The sequence below is a fragment of the Corvus cornix genome, chromosome 1, assembly GCF_000738735.6.
Source record: "Corvus cornix cornix isolate S_Up_H32 chromosome 1, ASM73873v5, whole genome shotgun sequence".
In the NCBI taxonomy this organism is placed as follows: Eukaryota; Metazoa; Chordata; class Aves; order Passeriformes; family Corvidae; genus Corvus; species Corvus cornix.
Genome location: NC_046332.1, coordinates 80,246,244 through 80,266,150, shown reverse-complemented (window position 1 = coordinate 80,266,150; position 19,907 = coordinate 80,246,244). Strand labels below are relative to the sequence as shown.

The 19,907-nt window shown below is 38.6% G+C and overlaps 1 protein-coding gene across 2 annotated transcripts; it reads right to left on the bottom strand.

The window, feature by feature from the left end:
- Positions 1-776: 776 nt before the first annotated feature.
- On the bottom strand, positions 777-19,187 carry LOC104685996 (protein-lysine methyltransferase METTL21E-like). 2 transcript variants are annotated; one of them, XM_019282646.3, is made up of 5 exons: positions 18,608-19,187; positions 16,887-16,992; positions 7,788-7,945; positions 5,253-5,370; positions 777-4,355 (listed from the first exon to the last, which is right to left on the bottom strand). In XM_019282646.3, the coding sequence occupies exons 2-5, from the start codon at positions 16,954-16,956 to the stop codon at positions 3,931-3,933; spliced, it is 771 nt and encodes a 256-aa protein (XP_019138191.1). In that variant the 5' UTR covers positions 16,957-16,992; positions 18,608-19,187; the 3' UTR covers positions 777-3,930. The 2 variants fall into 2 exon arrangements, with proteins under 2 accessions (XP_019138191.1, XP_010392434.1); XM_010394132.4 differs by having other exon boundaries at positions 16,887-19,187.
- Between the last annotated feature and the right edge of the window lie 720 nt (positions 19,188-19,907).

Here is a 19,907-nt window from a genome sequence, read left to right as displayed (position 1 = left end):
TTTCCTCTTTGCTTTACACCTGTGTAACAACATTACCCTGAAGTCACAGACCTATTATAAGAATGAACATGTCAATTTCTTAATCACACCCATGGAGCAATGACATCTTGACAGCTTCTTTCTATGTCACTGAACTTATCTCGAGATCACCTCAAGGTTACCAGTGCAGTAAAAATGGCTGAATAGGGAAAAGTCCTGCACCATTCAGGTCTGCAGAGTTCAAAGGGTGTTAGCTGAATTGGTGACTTCTAAATCCATTTAGGTTTCAAGGTCCTGGGTTGTTTGGTAAATGTACGATTTCTTCAGATGACTGAGTCACCTGTGCTGACATACCCAATGTTACTGGACTTAAAGATCCATTCAGGAGTACACACGCGATGTTCTTTAATCTTTTTTGCTCACCTAGCACTGACTAGGGCTTGTATAATGGCCAATATAAGTTGTTCATCATTCAACTGCAATTTGGGCCAGGGGTAGTTATTTGGGTATTTTTGGCAGTTGCCTATCTTAGGCTGGGTCTCCATTACTGCTTCTAAATGAAAATGAGATTTGCACAGGAGATCTGTACTGTCATTTGAATTTTTTTTCTAAATTTTCAGCGGCTGCAGCTTTTTCTTACAGTTGTTATAAGAGGTAAAAGCCCAAGTGGGTGGGTGTAGTAACACAAACAGAACCAAATCACTCAGCTGCAACACTGAAACTCAGCAAGAGAGAGACAAAACCACAACACGACCATATGGAAACTCTACAATGTTGAAACTGTTTGTTTCTTTAATTCTGAGAGGCAAAAGGCAACAATTTGTAAAAAACCTTGATGCAATTATAAAATAAGCAGCAGAGTAAATCACTGTAATAATTCTACATACACTTTATACAAAAAGAACCCTTCCTGAAAATATTAGCACTTGAAAAGCATATTGTTTGGAGAAAACTTAGCGAATACCATCAAGTTACTAAAATATACTGCTGCTCTTAGCTTGAAATACATAAAACCCAAGGCATGGATTGAACCTATACCATACACCCCAATTTATCTCTTAAATTAGTTTGATTACCATAACACCCTATAAGCGACTGTAAAAGCCTACCAGCATAGGCAGATTCTCTAGCATTCTTTAGAAGTGGAGCTTTAACTGACCTTCTTGGCCCCTGCCTTTCAGAAACTACAGATACAAATGCCATGTGTATTAGCACTATAATGCACTGAATGACAATTTGATCCTTTATCTGTGATATTAGAATAAAGAATAAGTGGTTATTAAAATTATGACTGACTTTAGGGGTCAGTAATACTTGACATTTATGGGAGACTTATTCTCAAAGAGCATTAATAAACTCCATAGGCAAATGCCACATACAAGCTCACCGTCCACTGGTCATGGCTAATAACCTGCCCATCACACCAGAGGACAAAAGGTGGCTGTACAATAGAGCAGCCAGTCACTAGACATTTCCCAGGAAGCTTCACACAGCAGTGCTAGGCAGACTTGTGAGAAAGAGAACTGATGTTACATTCCAGTACATATTAACAAGCTGTTGGGCCTAAAGTGCTGAATCCTGACTCCATTTGACAAACACATCTCCTGCTGCCTTCAGCAGAAGCTCAGCAGGGGTCAGTCTGTGGCCCAAACAGGAGGGCTAGTCAGCAGGACAGCTATTTAAAAGTGATCCCACTTAACCACTTTGCTGTAGTCTTCCTCTTTCACCTTCATTGTTTTGGAGTTCACAAGATCATTTCACCAATTATAGTGCCAATCCATTTATCCATGAAACATTTGTAGACTGAGATGCTCTTTCAAATGCAAGGATTACGGTTACAACTGCAGTAGATTTAATGATTGCAAGCAAGTCAAGAAGGAAGCAGGGAGACGAAATCAAGCAATGGCAGAGAACCCTGTTTGTTTCTTAATTCACTTGCTCTAAACTATTTCTATTACACAATGTGGGAAAAAAAAATCCAAGTATTTCCATTTTGCAGTCATGTTTTTCTACAGCTGTAATTATCTAAGGACATATGCATAATAACATCTGTAAGGAGGGGTAATACTCCTTGTCAGCTGGTAAAAAGTCTAATTTTCTAGCTATACTGATTGATCCAATAAAGGATGCTACCTCTGTCTACAAACTTTGTCAAGGAAATTTACTGATGAGGATTAGATATTTCTCTAATAACCTACAAGGCGAAATCTCACATGTGATTTCTTAGCAGGAGAGGTAGAAAATACAGTTGACTCCCTTTCTTTTCATTTTGCCTCTGGGCTGAGACATGCTACTGATTGTTTTAATTTTACCCCAGAGTCACCCTTCGTGTTTCACCAAGGATGCCCCCATTACAATCAGTATCAAGAAAAATGGTCTACCCCTGTGCTATGGTTCCTAACCATTTATTAAGTCAGTCTCACTGTATTCTCCTTTTCTTCCTCCATCTTACCCTCTCCCTGTAGCTACCTTTTCTCTGCAACCCTCCCTCCAACAACAGATCCCTCCTTCCACATCCTCATCCGCTTTCCTTTCAAACATGGGATACCCAGTTCCCACTGGAAAAGTTTGGCAGCTCAGTCTCTCCTCTCTGCAACACTTCATGTCTAACACTGGGCACCAATGCTCAGCTGGGACAAAAAGTACATTCCACATCACATTCCCCACAGTTGTGCCAGAGTAAATAAGTAACATGCAGCTGCCACAATCAGAGATAAAAGCAATAGTATGTTCAGGAAATCAACAATAAAAAATAAAAAACTCCTTGAGAGAATATACAAACAGGAGCTAGAAAGATAAATACTGCCAGTCCCCAGAGCCTCCATATTACTAGGGCAATTGCCTGCTACAGTAGAGTTGGTAAAGCTCTCTTCACTAGTTTGAAAGAGACTTGAAGGCCTCAAAATCAACTACATACAGAATCAGAAAATACTATGTGTGGAAAAAATAATTTTATTAATGTTCCCAAAAGAACACTCTTGGATAGAGCACTGAAAACAGGAGCATGCAGTACTGAGTGGCCAGGAAGAAAGAATTTTGTTTGCTCACACTAAAAAAATAAATAAATAAATAAATAAATCTAAGCCTATCCATGCCTCAGCCACACCATGACAGGCTGGTTTAGTTTTCTGCCTCCAGCCACCAGCAGTCAGCAGTGCAAAGCTCCTCTCTGGATGGCCACTGTCCTTTTTCCATTGTTATTCCCTCAGGTTCAGATAACCGGCTGTTTTTGGAGGAGCAGACCTCCAGACCAAGAATTTAAAGTCTTTGCGAAGGGCAGCTGGTGATACACTGTATGCTTCTAATACAAGGCCTTTGTTCAAGCAACAAAACATTTAACTCCCGCTTGTCCCATGTGTGTAGCTGTCTGTTGCAGAATCCCTGAATTTAAGTAAAAAATGGAAGCATAATCAATAAATTAAGAGCAACTAATATATTCTATCTCTTTATTATAACAGTGTGTTTCCCAAGTGGTGAGTTTTTTTCAGCTAATTCAATGTCCTATTAAGGGTATTCAAAGGAAGGATTAACATGATAGTGAGAATGGGGAAATATCAGATTTGACACCAAAACTTTTAAATACAAAGATTTATAGTCTTAAGTTTTAAATAATTGTTTGAACTTGTAAGAGACTGCTCAAAGCTGCAATTGAAAACTTTTGGAAATGTTCATTGTATGAGCCATAACAATAATGGTAAGACTTGTGAAAGTTATTAGAGCTGTCAGCTTAGCACATAAAAGTCAAGAAAATGTCACAGATATATCTCTTCTGTGTATAACACTGTTGGCAAATTGAATTTAGGAATTTATAGGAATGCACTAGGAATCTGATGATTTGTTTTACCTATCTAGAAATGCCATTCATGTAGGTGTCAGCAGCTACTAAAATGGAAATTATTGAACAGAGAACAAGCAGGACAGCTGAAATTGTCACCTCCCTGTATCTCTCTTTCAGACCATCGGTTTGGAAGGTCTGGCTTTCATCCTGCCTTTCCTCATTGCTTTATACAAGGCTATGTTCAAACTGGGAAAATTAGAAATCATCTCTAAGTCAAACAGCGTCTGAAATCTGTCCACAAATTGGTTCTCTTTCTCCAACCTAAATTTCATGGCCCACAGAATAACAGTATCATTCTTGCACAAGTGATCAAAAGTTAGGAGGAGTTCATCCAGGAATGGATGGTAGTAAACTACATCAGCAGCCATAATGTAGTCAAAGTGACAGGAAGACCTAGGAAAGTTCTTTTCCAGATCAATTCCCCAAGACAATTCTTTAACACAAGGCTGGTGCTTGCATTTCTGCTTTGTATTGTGGAGAACGTTGTGCTGAAGGTTTCCCAGTAGTTCTGGCAAATCTGTGGCAGTCACAAAGGCACCTGTGACACAGAGAAAACAAACATAATATTTGAATATACATCAAGACTTGAGTAAAAGCCCATTCACAAAAGCCACTGCACAAGGAACTGGTTTTATCAGGTAACTCTCACTGAGGGCAATAAAGAAATCTAGATGCTCCCAATAACTCTTAGACATTGTGCTTAAAATAAGTATTGCTTCCTAGTAGGTCTACTCTACAGCTTGCCACCTAAATGCAGCTGGTGGGGAGAATGAGATACTTACAGTATGTTGATATCACATTGGTTAAAAGTACAGTGGCTGACTAGGGACCGAAGAATACCAATTACCGAATCCAAGAGGTCAGCATGAGATGTAAGCATTGCCTCAGGTTCTTTCCTTCTCATGCAAGAAGAAGCTTTCTCAGATTACAGAAAGCTAAAGTTCTGTTAAAATGCAGAACCCACTGACCTGGATTACTCTTGAAGACGAATAGGGTGCCATGAGAGTAAACACAACAGTGTCTGCAGCAGAAAAACCAAGTTGCTGAAGGAAAATACTGAAACACAAATGGATAGAAAGTGACCTGGCATCCAAGAGCTATTTGATCAAAGGAAGAGGATGCACTGGTCATACCTACATCTGGGTCAGTCTATTTGCCACTGACATCCTGTGAAGCCACTAATTTCTTATTTTGATCCCCAGTTTAACACAGTAAATGACAACCTATCTACTGGGACCTCCTTTATTGCATCAATACACTCCCAGAAAAAACCCAACAGAGCATGTTTCCAAACAAGCCTTTTAGAATTTACTGTTTCTTGCTCTTGGAAGCTTTCAAACAACAGTCTCTTAGAAGAACCAAGCCTCGTCCTCTGTCCTCCACTATTCACCTGAGAGATGTTTCCAAGAGCATAAGAGAAGTATCACATACTCACCCAGCAAACTGGCTACTATGGAGACCAAGCCAGTTCCGGCTCCAATTTCAATCACATTTTTGTCAACCAAATTGCATTGTTTAGAATTAGTTTCCAAAAAATAACACAGAACAAGAGCCTGTAGGGGAGGAAATCCATGAACATACTGAACAAATTAATGAAATAAATCCCTTTACTAAATATGAGTTGTCATTTAAAAGCAGGCAAAAAATTGTTGTCTGTTCAAATGAGCAATATTAATTCAAGCACTATCCCTAAAGGATCACAGCTCACTATGATCTTTGGGCTCTATAGGTCACAAAATAAATGCTACAACAGGTCTCCATATAGGTCTGTGAATCATTACAGCCAGAAGGAACAACTGCAATTAGATAATATGTCACAACATATAACATGAGCTGTGAAATTCCAGTCACCAGTTCTTCCTTATAACTGGACTTACTTCTGGTTGAGATAAAAGGTGTCCTTCACAAACACATCTTGATATAAGGACTACTTGTGAGAGAAAATCCACAACCACCCTTGTTAAGTTCTTCTAATAGTCAGTTATTTCTGACAGTAATTAATTATTGTTAGGGTTCAAAAGGGACAAATAGATTTACCCCCTTTTCTTCTGGTTCAGTTTGCTTGCAGTTTCTATTTGCTTACCTTGTTAAGCTTAGCAGATTTTCATAGTAAATATAGCCACAAAGAGCATCTACAACAGACTCCTTACACGTGTATACAAACTGTGATTAAGAATCTTCTTCAGCTTTTCTGCTCTGTCTCACACTGACCAGTGAGTTTTAGCTCACTATTGAAATAGAAATTGCTAATTTTATTTCTCTGATAAAGATGGTTTCCAGATTTTCTTCCATATTTTTTCCAGACTTCGATAATTATATAGTCTCCACTGAAAAATAGAAGGTTGTCACATCCTCTCACAATGCAGATGGCCATTTGGAAAGGCAATTACTAATGGCTTGCTCTGGCAAAGAAAAATTAGTTTTGCTTTTAACTAATTAAGAATGAAAAGGAAAGGAACAGAAGGACTGCTGACCCAATGTTGACATGCTACAAATTCAAACAAAACTTTTGTTTCCTACCTCTTAATTCAGAGCACAGAAGAGAAGGTAATGCAAACTTACATATATCACTTAATCAACAGCACTTTGATATAGAAATCAGTCTGTGAGAACCAGGAATAATTAAAGTCAGGTTCCTAAAGATTGGGTCTGATGTTTGACATTATATTGACATTATATTTGACATTATATTAGGATTTCCTCCTAGTTACATTAATTCCTATAATTCCTTCCCTCAGGGTTTTGGTGTATTCTGTTGTAGAAAATGGTTGACATAATCAAAGTTTCTGAGGGTTAAATCAGGGAAACTTTGAAATCTGCCTTCCTTTCCATGAAACATGCAGAAACTTTACTTTCCTTAAAGTTTCTGCACTCTTGACAAATTTTCAGAAGATTTCAAGTATATCTAGATGGAAATGGAAGGGAGAACATTAAGAGACAGAGATCAAAAAAGGGTTGTCTTCCTTCCACAACAAAACCAGCTAAGCCCTTCCAGGTGAAAAAAATGTTTTTCATTGAAGTCCATGATTTTGTGAGAATAATTGGTAGTCAGCCAGACTTTCCATGAAGACATGCACTGAGGTCACTAAAACATATAGTACAGATGACTGGTCCAGGTCTCCTAAAACCAGGAATATCATTTGGACTTCAAAACAGAAGAGTAGGACAACTATCCTCAGCTGAACTGTGGTCATACTTCTAAAAAATAGTATGATCCTAGAAGGATAATGCAGTTGGGAAAGAAATGGAGCATCCTGGGTCTCTCCTATAGGGACACAAATTTCAACATGCATCGTGGCACCTTCCTGGAGATTTCTTTCAGTCTTAATCATTTCAAAACAGTAAGTTTTCTGCATTGTACAGATTCAAAACTTGAAGAAGGCTCCTTGTGTGGTGAATGTGTTGATGGTTCTTACATCAAGAGCCAAGGACAGTGGTTCTCTCCAACTAGATTTCTGGCTGTCTAAGGAACTGAAAGCTCCAGCTGAACGTTTTCCCATGTCTATGTATTAACAAGGTAATTTTTTCTTACATGAGTAGGTTGAGTAGCTTCTATGAGTGCTAACACCTCATGAGCTCGTATCACAGTTGTTTCCTCAACCTGGATCTGCCTGCTACACAGCCATCTGTATTTATAAAATGTACAGAAGTGCAATCATCATAAAACTGCCATATTTCTTTCAAAGTATGCTTGTAATTGGCTAATAGGATTAAAAGCTCCTGGCAAGCGAGGAGATCATACACCTTGCGTGACTGGGGCACGAACAACAAACACCATGTAAGATTTGCGAAACATGAATCCACACAAAACCAGGTTAAATTCAGGTTTGGGATTTGCAGAACAGAGAAGCACAGAATTATTCCCCTGGTTTTACAACATATAACAAAATATGTTTATCATACAAAACAAATTAAAAAGTGCTAGAAGACTCCAAATATAAAAAATAATGACACTACAAAAATATTGTACCGATGGCCAGACGACTGCCCCGTAACAATCAGTGGCTTCTGTAATTCTTATCTCATGGCCGGCAAAGTGAAAGCCTTCCCAGGTCTTATGAGTTATAAGATCAGGAAAAAAACGCCTCCCCATGATTTCTGCAACTATCTGTTCATCTTCTTTTTCCCCTGGAAGCAAAAGTATAAAAGGTCAAACAGGCTGAGTGAACTGATTATGAAACTACCAATTCATATTGAAAAGCTGGTTTGGAAGCAAGAATATAAATTACATCTGTGAATAAAAATACATTTCACCATTAATGGTTAGCATGGTACACAGCAATTCTTCTGAATTCTAATTGAAATTTTCAGCGTGTAACTAAATAATTTCCTTCCTGTTTTGCTGAAGCAGCCAAGTTCATAAAAAGTAAAGAAGGGGAATGTCAGCATACATTGCTTTCCATTTCAGCAACCCAAAGGAAATTTTTAAACCTCTTTTTCCCTTCAAGAACAGCTGCCTTAGTATAGACACTCATGGTCGTATGCACCCGGATTTTTCATTATTCCCCATATCCTTTTACTGGTCACTTTCCCCATATTATGGTTCTTTTTGACAGTAAACAAAAGGAGCCAGAGTATCATTTATAAGTCTGTCACAAAACTTGAGAAACAGATCCTAGCAACACAAATTATGACAGACAGGAGTGAAAGCACTTGTGTTGTCAGGAAAGCTTATCCACCCACCCCAACAGAGCCCTGTCAGAGGGATTCTTTCCAGTTGGCTTGATATCCTGAATGCCATCCCTGTTGCTAAGCAAAGAATATTTATGATAGCTAACACAATCCTGGATAACTCTTCTAACAGGAGAGGATTCATTCCTTTTTAGCTGAATACTAAGCTAGTTTCAGTTTTGCCATCATCACACAAAACTGCACCACAATGTTAGGAAAAAAATATGTAAGTGAAATTGTCTAGAGCATTTTCTTAGCAAAGTCTAGATTCATTCCAAGTTTTCACAGGAACTTCTCTTTCATTGCCAACTGTGATCTGTTGGAAAATCATCAAAAGCAAAACATGTTTACAAGCTACACCTTCTAGAAAGCATTCTAGAGATTTAGATAACTGTGTTACCACCTCAGGCAAAGAGTTTCTGTATCAAGCCTGAAGCTCCCATTAAAATCACAGATATTAATTTGGGATCTGCATGGAAATTGCGGGCCTGATGGCTGTTAAAAATGAAACCATTTTTGCTTTCATCAACAGAAAACACATTGGTCTATTGAAGAGTCTTCACATTCTCTTCCCCCTCAAATCATTGCAGTCACAGGACATAACACCCCAAGTGTTGTCATTTATTTTACCACATGCCTCAGCATTTTTATTGTGATAACTTACGGACAAAGTTATCTCTCCCTTCCTTGTGATAGAAGGCCCAAGGAACAAAAGCAGGGGTGAACAAAGAAAAAGATGATACCAAACATAAAGACATCAGGAAGCTGCTCAGGCTCACTAGCCAGTGCTTTAAGCTTGTAACTCAACTTTCAGCATCGGAGGAAACTAGAGAATAGATGCGAACAAGGAAGAAAAACCAAAAATATTCGATCTTGGTATGTTGACACTAAGACACAAAAACCCAACAAAAACTGACTAACCAACCACAATACTTGTAGAATTTATGGGGGGGGGGGGGGGCCCTAATCATGGGATACAGCAAAATTAAAAATAATGCCATGCATATACTACAGGAAGAAATACAGTTTTTATAAATTTTATAAAGGTAACTAAAATAAAATGCTCAACAATGAAACAATGGTATTTTAAGATGCTAGGAAACAAGCAGTATTTGTCAGCCTCTTCAAGCTTCTAATGTTAAGCTGGGAGAAAACACATGCATCACTGTGCCTGTAATCAGGGAGCTCTTGACAAACATGAGTTAAGTGCCAGGGAAATGCTGCTTCTGGGCAAAATTAATCTTTCTTTTATGAAAGAAATAATAAAAAGCTGTCTTATTACACATATCATAAGTGTATTTAATAGATCATCCTTCTTTCCAAGCATACCAGATATAGCCTGCTTTTAATCTTCTCCGATTGCTTAGAGCAGTCTGATCTTGTTCTGTGATCATTACTGGCTGTGGAAGTAAAAGCTATTCTTTCTATTACCTTTCAATTACAACCATTTTTCTTGATTCTTCCTCCCTTGACATCTGTTTTGGATCCAATTTTGTTGAGAACCTGGTAACTTATTAAGCCTTAACTTATAAAGCTCCTGTCAGAAGATCTATAAAACCTTTCCAGTATTACAGCTGCCCCTCTAGCACTCAATAAATATTTCCCACCTATTCCCTACAGGATCAGAAAACTTTCTACTTCAGCTTTGCATAGCACCTACACTAACAGAGTTTGTAGGCCACTGCACTCTTCCTGAGCTGAACTGTCTGTACCCCTGAAAGAAGAATCCTGAATCTGCTGATCAATAACACCACTTGAATTTTTGCCCATTTTATCCTTTTGGTAGTCTTCCAGGTGGCTTATCTGGAGAAACTTACACATTTTTAATTTTTTTTATTTCCCTTTAAGAAGACACTAGTATTGTGAAGAATCAAAAAGAATATCTTTTTCATCAGAGTTATCATATGTTAGACAAGGCCTGAAGAAGAAAGTTTATAAAAACCAGGATGCTAATGATCCTGACAGAGTGCTGACAAAATAAGGAGTGCAGACTTTTAGTCGGATTCACTTATTTCATACAAGTTTCCCTTTGCACAGCAAAAAGCACTCCTCTGTTTGCTGCTTTTTATCTTTCAGAACAACTTCTTGTGGGAGTGCACAAAAGGAAAGAAGTTAATTTTACTGTAACTGCCCTCAAAGCAGTGAGAATAGAAAAATAAAGAACTAGTGGGAAATCTTTCAAGTGACACAAAAACTGTTGTAAGTAAAATCCAAGTGAGATGAACTCTTTCAATATCTGAAAACATCAACTAAATTCTACTGGTACTTTGATCAAACTAGTTCCTTGATAACAGATGTAAAAAGCTGAAAGGGGGTTATTCTCCTGGAAGTGTTTACCTCAGTGTTAGTCCATATTCTCTTGTTCAGAAAAAATGTTCTGAAATTATGAGTCATTGAATGGATTCTAATGACATTTTAAGACAAAAAGAGATGACTCATGAGTAGAATAGGGTCGGATAAGAGAAGAGGAGGCTTGACTGACCTGGCTCTCAATTCTTGTAAGAATGGAAGTGCACAATGGGCATTTCCAGCAATACTCCTGGAGCACAGATACTGAACTATCAGAACTTAAAAGTCTGACAGGAGTGGCTCCTCCCTTCTTCACAAAGCCAGAAGAAAACAAACACACAGGTTGTGTTTGACAAGATAGCTTTGCCCTCACTCCCCTTCTGTGATGTGGAGAAGCGCAGAAGTGATACACACACAGAATTGTCTTCTTCAGCCCATTCATCTTTTTGCATGAGCAAACACAGAAATCGCTGGAGTTTCTGGAACCTTATTTACAGTAAGATGAGGCAGTTTGATCCTGTCCAGGTAACATATAGAAATTGAGATCATTTTTCTTAGTGAAACAGATAGAACTCCTTTGTGTTGAACTTGTGTACACAAAGTTACCCTCTATAGATGCCCCAAATTCTTCAACAATATCTTTAAGTTTCTTAAGACTTTTTGTCTAATAGGTTAATTACTTACAGTGTTCTTTGGAATATTTTAGATAAGGTTTGTTTATTATAGAAGTCTAACATCTTTGGAGCATGTTCCACGAGCTCCCTTGATTTTACATTAATATCAGGGCTGAGGGAAAAAGCTCATGTACTGCTGACACATCTTGCACTGTATCAACCACATCAAATGAGTGTAAACATCATTCTCAAAGGCAAAGAAACTGAAATGCAAACAAAGTTTTCCAAAGAGACATACTAACCATGTGGAAGACTGGAGTTGTGAAGTCAGTGGCAGGTTAGTTAGAGGAACGTGTGTCAAACTGCAAAATCTTGTGTAGGGAACCAGAGGATTTTGCTGACACATTCACAAGTCATGGTAAACAAATGTTAAAATGTTATGTATTAGAAGAAAACCTAAAGAAAGAAAATTATGTGAGTTCTGCTGAGAGAAAGCTGGAGAAGTTCTTCAAGTAGGGAAGGGAAGGGTAGAAGTAAAATAACAGGAAATAGACCAGAATAGGTCAGAATGGAACAAGTTGTAAACTGCAGCATCTTTTTATATAACACTGAGGGCAATCTTTATCTGCACACTTTTTACTTAGAATGAGTAGAAATATTACATGTTTAGAAACGAGCTACATGATCAGCTATTTACATCACTTGTCACATAAAATCCTGCCTATAAGTATACAGCTGCATCAGAAATGGTAAATTTAAAATTCAGTTGGGTATCTCCCATCAATTAAAAGCATATGTTAAATCTCTCACTGCATCACTAGTGATACCGCCTACAATATTGTATTCTCCACTGAATGAAAAAGCAGCAGAGATAAGCATTGTAAAACAGCATTTAAAATGCATAAAAAGCATTTAAAATGCATAAAAAGCAGCAAAAAAGGGGTTAAATCAAAATTATATTTAAAAAAATGTTACCACTATCTAGATACCTGAATTAAAACGTAGCTAAAAAAGTAAAAGGGCCTTTCCACATGAAAGCTGTGATATACTAGCAGTCAACATCTCCATTTTCAGACTCATTCACAAATAACACAGAGAGTAACAAAACATACTCCAAGTAATTTGATAGTGGATTAGAAGAAACATTAATTCAGAAACAATAGTTTCACCCATTGATTCATTGAAACAGCCTACAGGGAAGAAAAAAACCATATTAGTCTCTTTCTAGTGTTGGCCTGACTGTCCTTAATCTCTTGAGGTCAAATGGCGTCACAGACCAATGTCATAAGGAAATAAGATCCAGTCATCTTCTGCTTCTCTCCTGCTTTGATGGATTTTCTCCAACTGGCAAAAGGAATGAAATCCAAGACTTCAGCATGAATTTGACCTGACAAAGTCCAACCCTACAGCAACATGTTCTCCCTTCTTCAGAAGCAGTATACTTTCACCTATAGAGTTTAGATTTTAAATTTACCATTTAGACTTGTCGTTACAAATATTTCAATACCATGCATAAACAGCCGTGAAGATGGTTCCTCTATGACTTCTCAGCAATTGCCTCCTCACAGGAGGACTACCTGTTCTGATATTACTGATTGAGTAATGCAAGAGAGTATCCAAGAGATTCCAAGAATTCATATAATATCCAGGACGCTTCAGATCACCCCCCACTCTGGACACATGGGAGTGGAGTCATCCAAATTAAATACTTAAGATGTATTTTATTTATATTATGTGGACATAATATATATAATATATATTTCTTATATTACAAATATCTGTAATAGCTATCTATATATCCCAAAGTCAAGAGGATACCTGCAAAATGATCAGTAAGGGAACAAACCGGCAACTAGCTCTGTAAGAGATGACTGGAGAAGAGTTACACTACTCCACTGACAGAAATCATCCAAAGGTATCCCATATGGATATTTCCAATGGCTCAGACCAAGTTTATCCTAAAACTACATAAAGGTCACAATAATAAGGGACTCTGGAGTCTCAGAATTTTTACTGAGCTACTGACATGTCAGGATCAGAGTCCTAGTCCTGAAAGCATTACAGACGGCTCCATGGAAACATACACAATCCTGAAGCACAAAGTAGTCCTTAAATTTCAAGCAGTATCACTTTATTATCTTTATTTCATTCCATTTATTTCTATTTTATTCCATTTCAGCCTAAGGGCCCTTAAAGGACAGGGTTAGGAGGGGAAGTTAGTCATACCCTTGACTTCACAGAAGTCAGATGTAACCTACACCTTTCTAAGAATATAAAGCAAAGTACCATTCCAGTATGTCTAAACTGCACAGCTAATTTTTCCTTACTTCATCCCTACCTACAAAAACGATCATCATGTAAGTGTAGGCATTCCAGTACATTCGTTACAAGCTCAACCTGCTGAAGTGATGGCAATGAAGGGGTGTATTATATTGATTAGTCTGAGATACCATGTCAGGGTACTGAAATTCTTGAAACTTTATACTTTGAAATGCAGAAATACAAAACTGCCACCCACAGGCAGCCTCTTGTCAGCCAAGAGACAAGATGCACTTAGCCCAGAGCACGAGGACACAGGAACAGGAGAAGCGTTTGTTCACAGTATCCAGTCTATGTATTTACCCAGGCTTGAGAGGCACGTTTTCAATTTCAAATTTGCACCACTGCTATCCCAGCCCTATCCAAGTCACAGGTCATCTAAAAACCATTAAATGGCTGAAAATAGAAGTACTGTAATCATTTTATCTCATGAACACATAATGAATTCAAGTTTGCCAAGTTCTTCCCTTGTTACTTCGTCATGTTTGTCTGTCATTGAAAATATCTCCAAGTCTAGGCTCAGAAGCTATTTAATCTCTAAAAATAACTAAATTATTTCCCTTTGACTACAAAGCAGACTGCGTTCTTAAATTAGGTGATCCAACATACTTTATAAAAGGCAGCTAATTTCCTGACAGATAGGAATAAACTCAAGAAAATGCTGTCAGTTTTCACCTACCAATAATTCTGGATTTCTAAAATATTCCTCTGCATAAAGGACCTGAAAGTAACCTAACAACACCAACCCATGCAATCATACCACTCTTCTCATGTGGCAGTTGAGATATATAATTTATTGTCGAAATGCAGCTACTGAAAATGCTAAAGAAGTGAAAATGGAGAAGATGGGCACATGGCTGAGCCAGAAGAATAAGTTACAGACTTCTCTACAAAGTTAATGTATGCTTTGATTAATTGAGTGTTGACTCCAAATTCTGTTCTATCTATACACAAGAAGTTTTCACCTGAGTTTAGCAAGGCCTTAAGCAAAAGTGTGTCTCCTTAGAGGGGAGAGAAAGAGAACAGAGAAGTGTTAAACTAGTAAGGTGGGCCATCAGGAAACCAGGACTGCAAGAATCATGCTAGAAGGATAACAAGCAAGGAGAAGTCCAACTACAAATTGGGCACTCAGTTGTGAAGAGGCAGGCTTGGGGTCCATACTCAGGTCACAGAATGTTTTTCACATTTTATAACAGTCTTTGAAGTCAGTGAAAAAGCGTCAGTGGGGAAGAGAATGAGAGAGATAAGAAGAATCTTTAGAAGTAACTCAGGAAATATGAATGAGATGCTATGTCACTCCCTCTCCCCAGCTGAATTAACTTAAATTGTAAGTTACAGGGTTAGGATGCTTTTCACTTGGCTCCATTCCAAGTATGTCCTGTGTAAGGCACCTTTCTGGACTCCACCAAGATGCTTGAAATGATGGCAGGAATTGCCATCAATTAGGACATCTGCCAGGCAGGGAAAGTAGGAGTGTGTCCCTTCTAAAATGTCAGGAGTTACGTGAAGGTTACTAGGTCAGCATTTTCTCAGATATTTATGGATTAAAAACTGAGCCATGGCCAAGTGAAGTGAGACGAGGGACTGTCAAGGACAAGTACACCTTGCAAACTTGTTCTTCTCCTTTTGTCTCAGAGATAAAATTATTCTGGGGTGAATTTACATAATGCAACTGGGGTAAAGCAATTTAGTATCCCAAGAAATTAGGACAGGAGTGGTAGCATCTGGTCTCAGAAACATTTAACCAAGGAGAGTTAAAGTTAATACGAGAAATTATGAGAGGAAAGAAAAGAGACACCTAACAATGCAGGTGTGGAGAGCTGATTGTTTAAAGTCACAAAAGGAATGATCAGAGTGGGTGAGGACCAACCTGTAAGCTGAGAACCAGTAGTAATGGGAATCATGAACAAAACTAAGGAGTTTTAAACTGGAGAATGTATGACAAGTAAGTTAATAAGCAAAGGGGAAGGCACCAAATATAAAGCTCTCAGACCATGAGGGTGGTGCAACACTGGAACAGATTGCTTGGAGAAGTTGTGGATGCTCCATCCCTGGAAGTATTCAAGACCAGGTTGGATGGGGCTTTGAACAACCTGTTTTAGTGAAAGGTGCTCCTGCCCATGGCAAGGGGGCTAGAACTAGATGGTCTTTAAGGTCCTTTCCAACCCAAACCATCTTGTGAGTCTATGATCCTATGACTGAAAGTTGCAAACAAACTGAACTGGAATAAGAACCCTGAGAAATAGATACTGAGACTGGGGAGGTGAAATAATAAAACAGGAATGGGGAAAGCAGTAGAGGAAAAGGATGAGAACAAGGAAGGCACAGGCTCAAAGTAATTGAGCAGGCAAATCTCCATGCACCAGGTTCAGCACCCTTCCACCTCCAGGACTTGGCATGGAATTTAAGATGCCAAAGTCTGGTGTCAGATAAAACTGTAAAGACATCCAATTTTCCATTCATGTCTCCTTATCATCTTAGACTAATGTTTATAGACATGGAAGAGAACTACCTGACTCTACACAGACCACAGTTCAGCTGAGATTTTAAACAAAAATATTATGAAAAATAATTTGTTTTTTAAATCTCCTGCTTTTGCCTTCAGCTGTAGAACATAACTAGATCCCATCCCAAAACATATGCATTTGTCTAATACCTTGCCTACTCCTGGTGACCTCTAAAGAGGGGACTACTTATGAAGCTTTAGAATCTTCAAAGATGTGCAGCCATGAAAGTACTTAAGAGGAAACACTGCCAACAGCCCCTGGAGGTATTTGAAGGTAGGGTCTGAGGCTGTCTAGACAGAAACCAAGCTTGTAATAACCAATTCTCCTAACTGACAGCCTGTAAACAAACCTCTCTGAACAGCTTGAGCATAGTCACAGCCTCATTCTCTGGAACTAGACACAGGCAAGAAACTGGAGGACAGATGCCAGGCACCAGCAGGAAACTGCCAGGACAAGAGCATGCAGGTATAACACAATTAATATACCACGTGCATTGATAGCACAATACAACTGCACTTTGTGTTGCATTTTCTGTACAAATGCCATAAACACGGTTCTTCAGAAAAAAAATTAATCACAAGCTCATTGTCAGCAAGACACTTTGTTCCTTATACTTCACAATATTCTTAAGTGTAACAAGGAAACATAATGAAACAAGAAACATTTTACCTTCTTGTCTTTCCAATTCTCTGACCCATTGATTTTGTAGCTGATTACGCTGTGATGATGTCAAATCCATACTATGCCACAAACCCGGGGACAGAGAAACACAAGCCTGTCTGAATAAAATTGCTTTATATCTTCTTTCACACACAAGCTTCATTAAAGAAAAATTCCTTGTATTATGCCACAATTTACTTCTATTGATAATAAAGACATGAAGACACATAAGTATCAATATTCAAGGCATAAAAGTACAAGAAGCAGCAAACTAGTTCAACTGTTACACTGTCACAGAGGAAAAAGAACAGATTTTTTAAAAACCAAACCAAACAAACAAACAAAAGCTTTGATAAATTTTAAACTTATAGTCAATTAAAATCAGGTTGGGTAGGCTTATAAAGGATTTAAAGGAAAGGTAGAAACAAATTCCTGAAAGAGAAGGAAAATTGCACCAATAGGATCTAATCTTGTTTGAATTGATTGGCTTGGAAGGCAAGGAAACCTAAAAGCTGAACATGAGAGTAAGGGAGCAGGATTCACAAATAATATGCTGAACAGAAAGTATATGTGCCTATATGAACAGACAAAGAACATACTGGAGAAAAAAGTAGTAGGAAAGGTGGGACAGAGAACAATACAATTTTCAGCTGTCTGCAGAAAAGCAGACAGACAACCAACAGTCTCCAGTTCTTGATATTTTACAATCAGAAAGAACAGCAAAAAGAGTTCACAGCAAAAAGAAATAAACCAGTGTTTTGATTATTTTTGTTACTTTGATATCATTTTTAGATGTTCACTCTAATGTGGAAATTTGACTGATTTTTGCCAGGATGGTTACAGGCAGCATACAGTTAATCTCCAGATGTCTAAACACCCAACAGGGCTGCAATTCAATAAGGCAATGACTAAAAGAGTATCTCTCTATAGTGGGACCAAAAAAAAAAAAAAAAAAAAAGTAAAAAGGAAAGGGCAATCAAAGTAAAAATATATTCTAAATATCAAATCATCCTCACAGGGCAAAGTCTTAGGCAGGTTTTTCTCTCAAAACTTCAGGATAAAGAGGACGGTATGGAACAGCCCTCTCCTGTTTGAGAGGATGCACCTCACTCTCTTGACTTCTCACTACAAGACACACAGATTTAATGTTTAACTTTGCTACTACAATACCAGCAGCCATTATCTTGTTTGAAGGTGAAAATAACTTGGGGGCTTTCTACATGTCACCACAGCACACAGAACAAAAATATTGCCATTATATTTATGTCTATATATGAACTTAGCAATAGCAACATCATTAGATAGGCAACACAAAAGATACTCCGTGGGATTCAGTCTTTGTATGCAACTTCAGAATAACAAGTAGCATAAGAAACTACGGGGTTATTAAGCAGAAAACGCTACACACATTCATCAGCTTGTAGTCTACCTCAGCAGTATAAAAAAAAACAAAAAGACAAATTTTCTTCCCATCAGAAGACAAAATAAAAGGTAAAATCACCCTACAGGACAAAGCCTTTGTATTTTGTGGTCGTCTACATTTTTTATGTTGTTCTAAAAATATCCTGAGGTACACTGAACTACTAGGCATTCAGGAGTGCTACAAGCTACTAAACAGAGCAGAACAGCTCAGTTACGCTGTTTAAAGCAAATGATACAAAATAATTTAGAGTAAGGGACAGAGACAAGTGAAACGCCACTGGCAGTCACCGCATTTTGGTCAATGTTACCTGAATCTCTCACAGCTTTCCAAAGATGGTGCTCCAACAGCAGCACAGTCCTTTTCTTGCTGGTGGCTTCCCCCCAGACAGCCGCAGGCAAACGTGTGTCCCGAAGCCTGTGTCACACATTGCCAACATCCCCACACCGGGAGCAGTAATAAATCCCGACAGCTGCAGCACGAGCAGAGACAGGGAACCACTCACCGGCCCTTATGTAAGGGAGCAATTGTGTAACAGCAGGAGGCACCCACTCAAGGGAGCTACAACCAACCAAGTAACCAACCTGGGAGTACTGTTTACAAACACAGGGTTAGTGGCAGGCTGTTAGCAACCTCTCACTGTTACTAAAAAGTAACCAAAGAGCTCAAAGTCATTCTTAGGAGCCAAAAGCGTCTTCCAAGAGAAAAATGTACCAAGAGGCAGCGGTGCTTTTGCAGCATCATTATAGAAATACATGCTCACATTGCAATGCAGAACTGTCACGAGGTACACAACCCCCAAAATCCTAACCCCACAACACAGCTGTCACCCTGAATAAATATAAACATACCCCTTCTGTAGGTTACTGTCGGGTTCAGTCGGGACGGTCGGTGACGGAGACGAGAGATCTCTATAGGCAGGTCTTGGGACACATGGGGTTTATTGTAAAAGGCGTGGGTATAGGGGCACTGCTCAGAGCTGCCAGACTCAGCTCTGAGCAGGCCCAAGAGAGCAAGAGAGTAAACGGGTGAGAGAGAGAGAGAGAGAGTGTAAGAGCAAGAGTGGAAGTAAGAGCAAGAGTAAGAGCAAGAGTGGAAGAAGTAGTAAGGAATGGAAGTGAGAGCAGGAGTGGAAGTGTTAGTAAGGAATCCCTGAAGTCCTGGTTACAATACAATAAATCATCTTCTGTACTGAATATTCTAATTGTCACTAACCAATCTAATACAAGATACAAATCCTATAGCATTTACACACAGCCTATAAGAGTTCTTATATTACCATAGAGTGTTACATCTTAACTTCTAAAAACTACTCTTTGGACCCCTTCTGCTGAGCTAGTAGGGTCTGCTCTGACCCTTGGACCTGTCTGCAAGCAGAGGGTATTGTTCCATCAAGAGGGGATTACCTTCAGTCGGCCATACCATTGTTTTCCAGTTGTTCAGTAACTAAGACTTGGTATTTCAAAAGTGGCTTTCATTTCGATGTTGCCTGTAGTTTTCATATTCCCAAAATCTTTTGTCAGGCAATCATATTTATAAGGCTTTCCTGTTTCATCTTCCCCAACACCCTTCTCCATACCCAAGATGTCCATTTGTTCAAGAGATCGCAA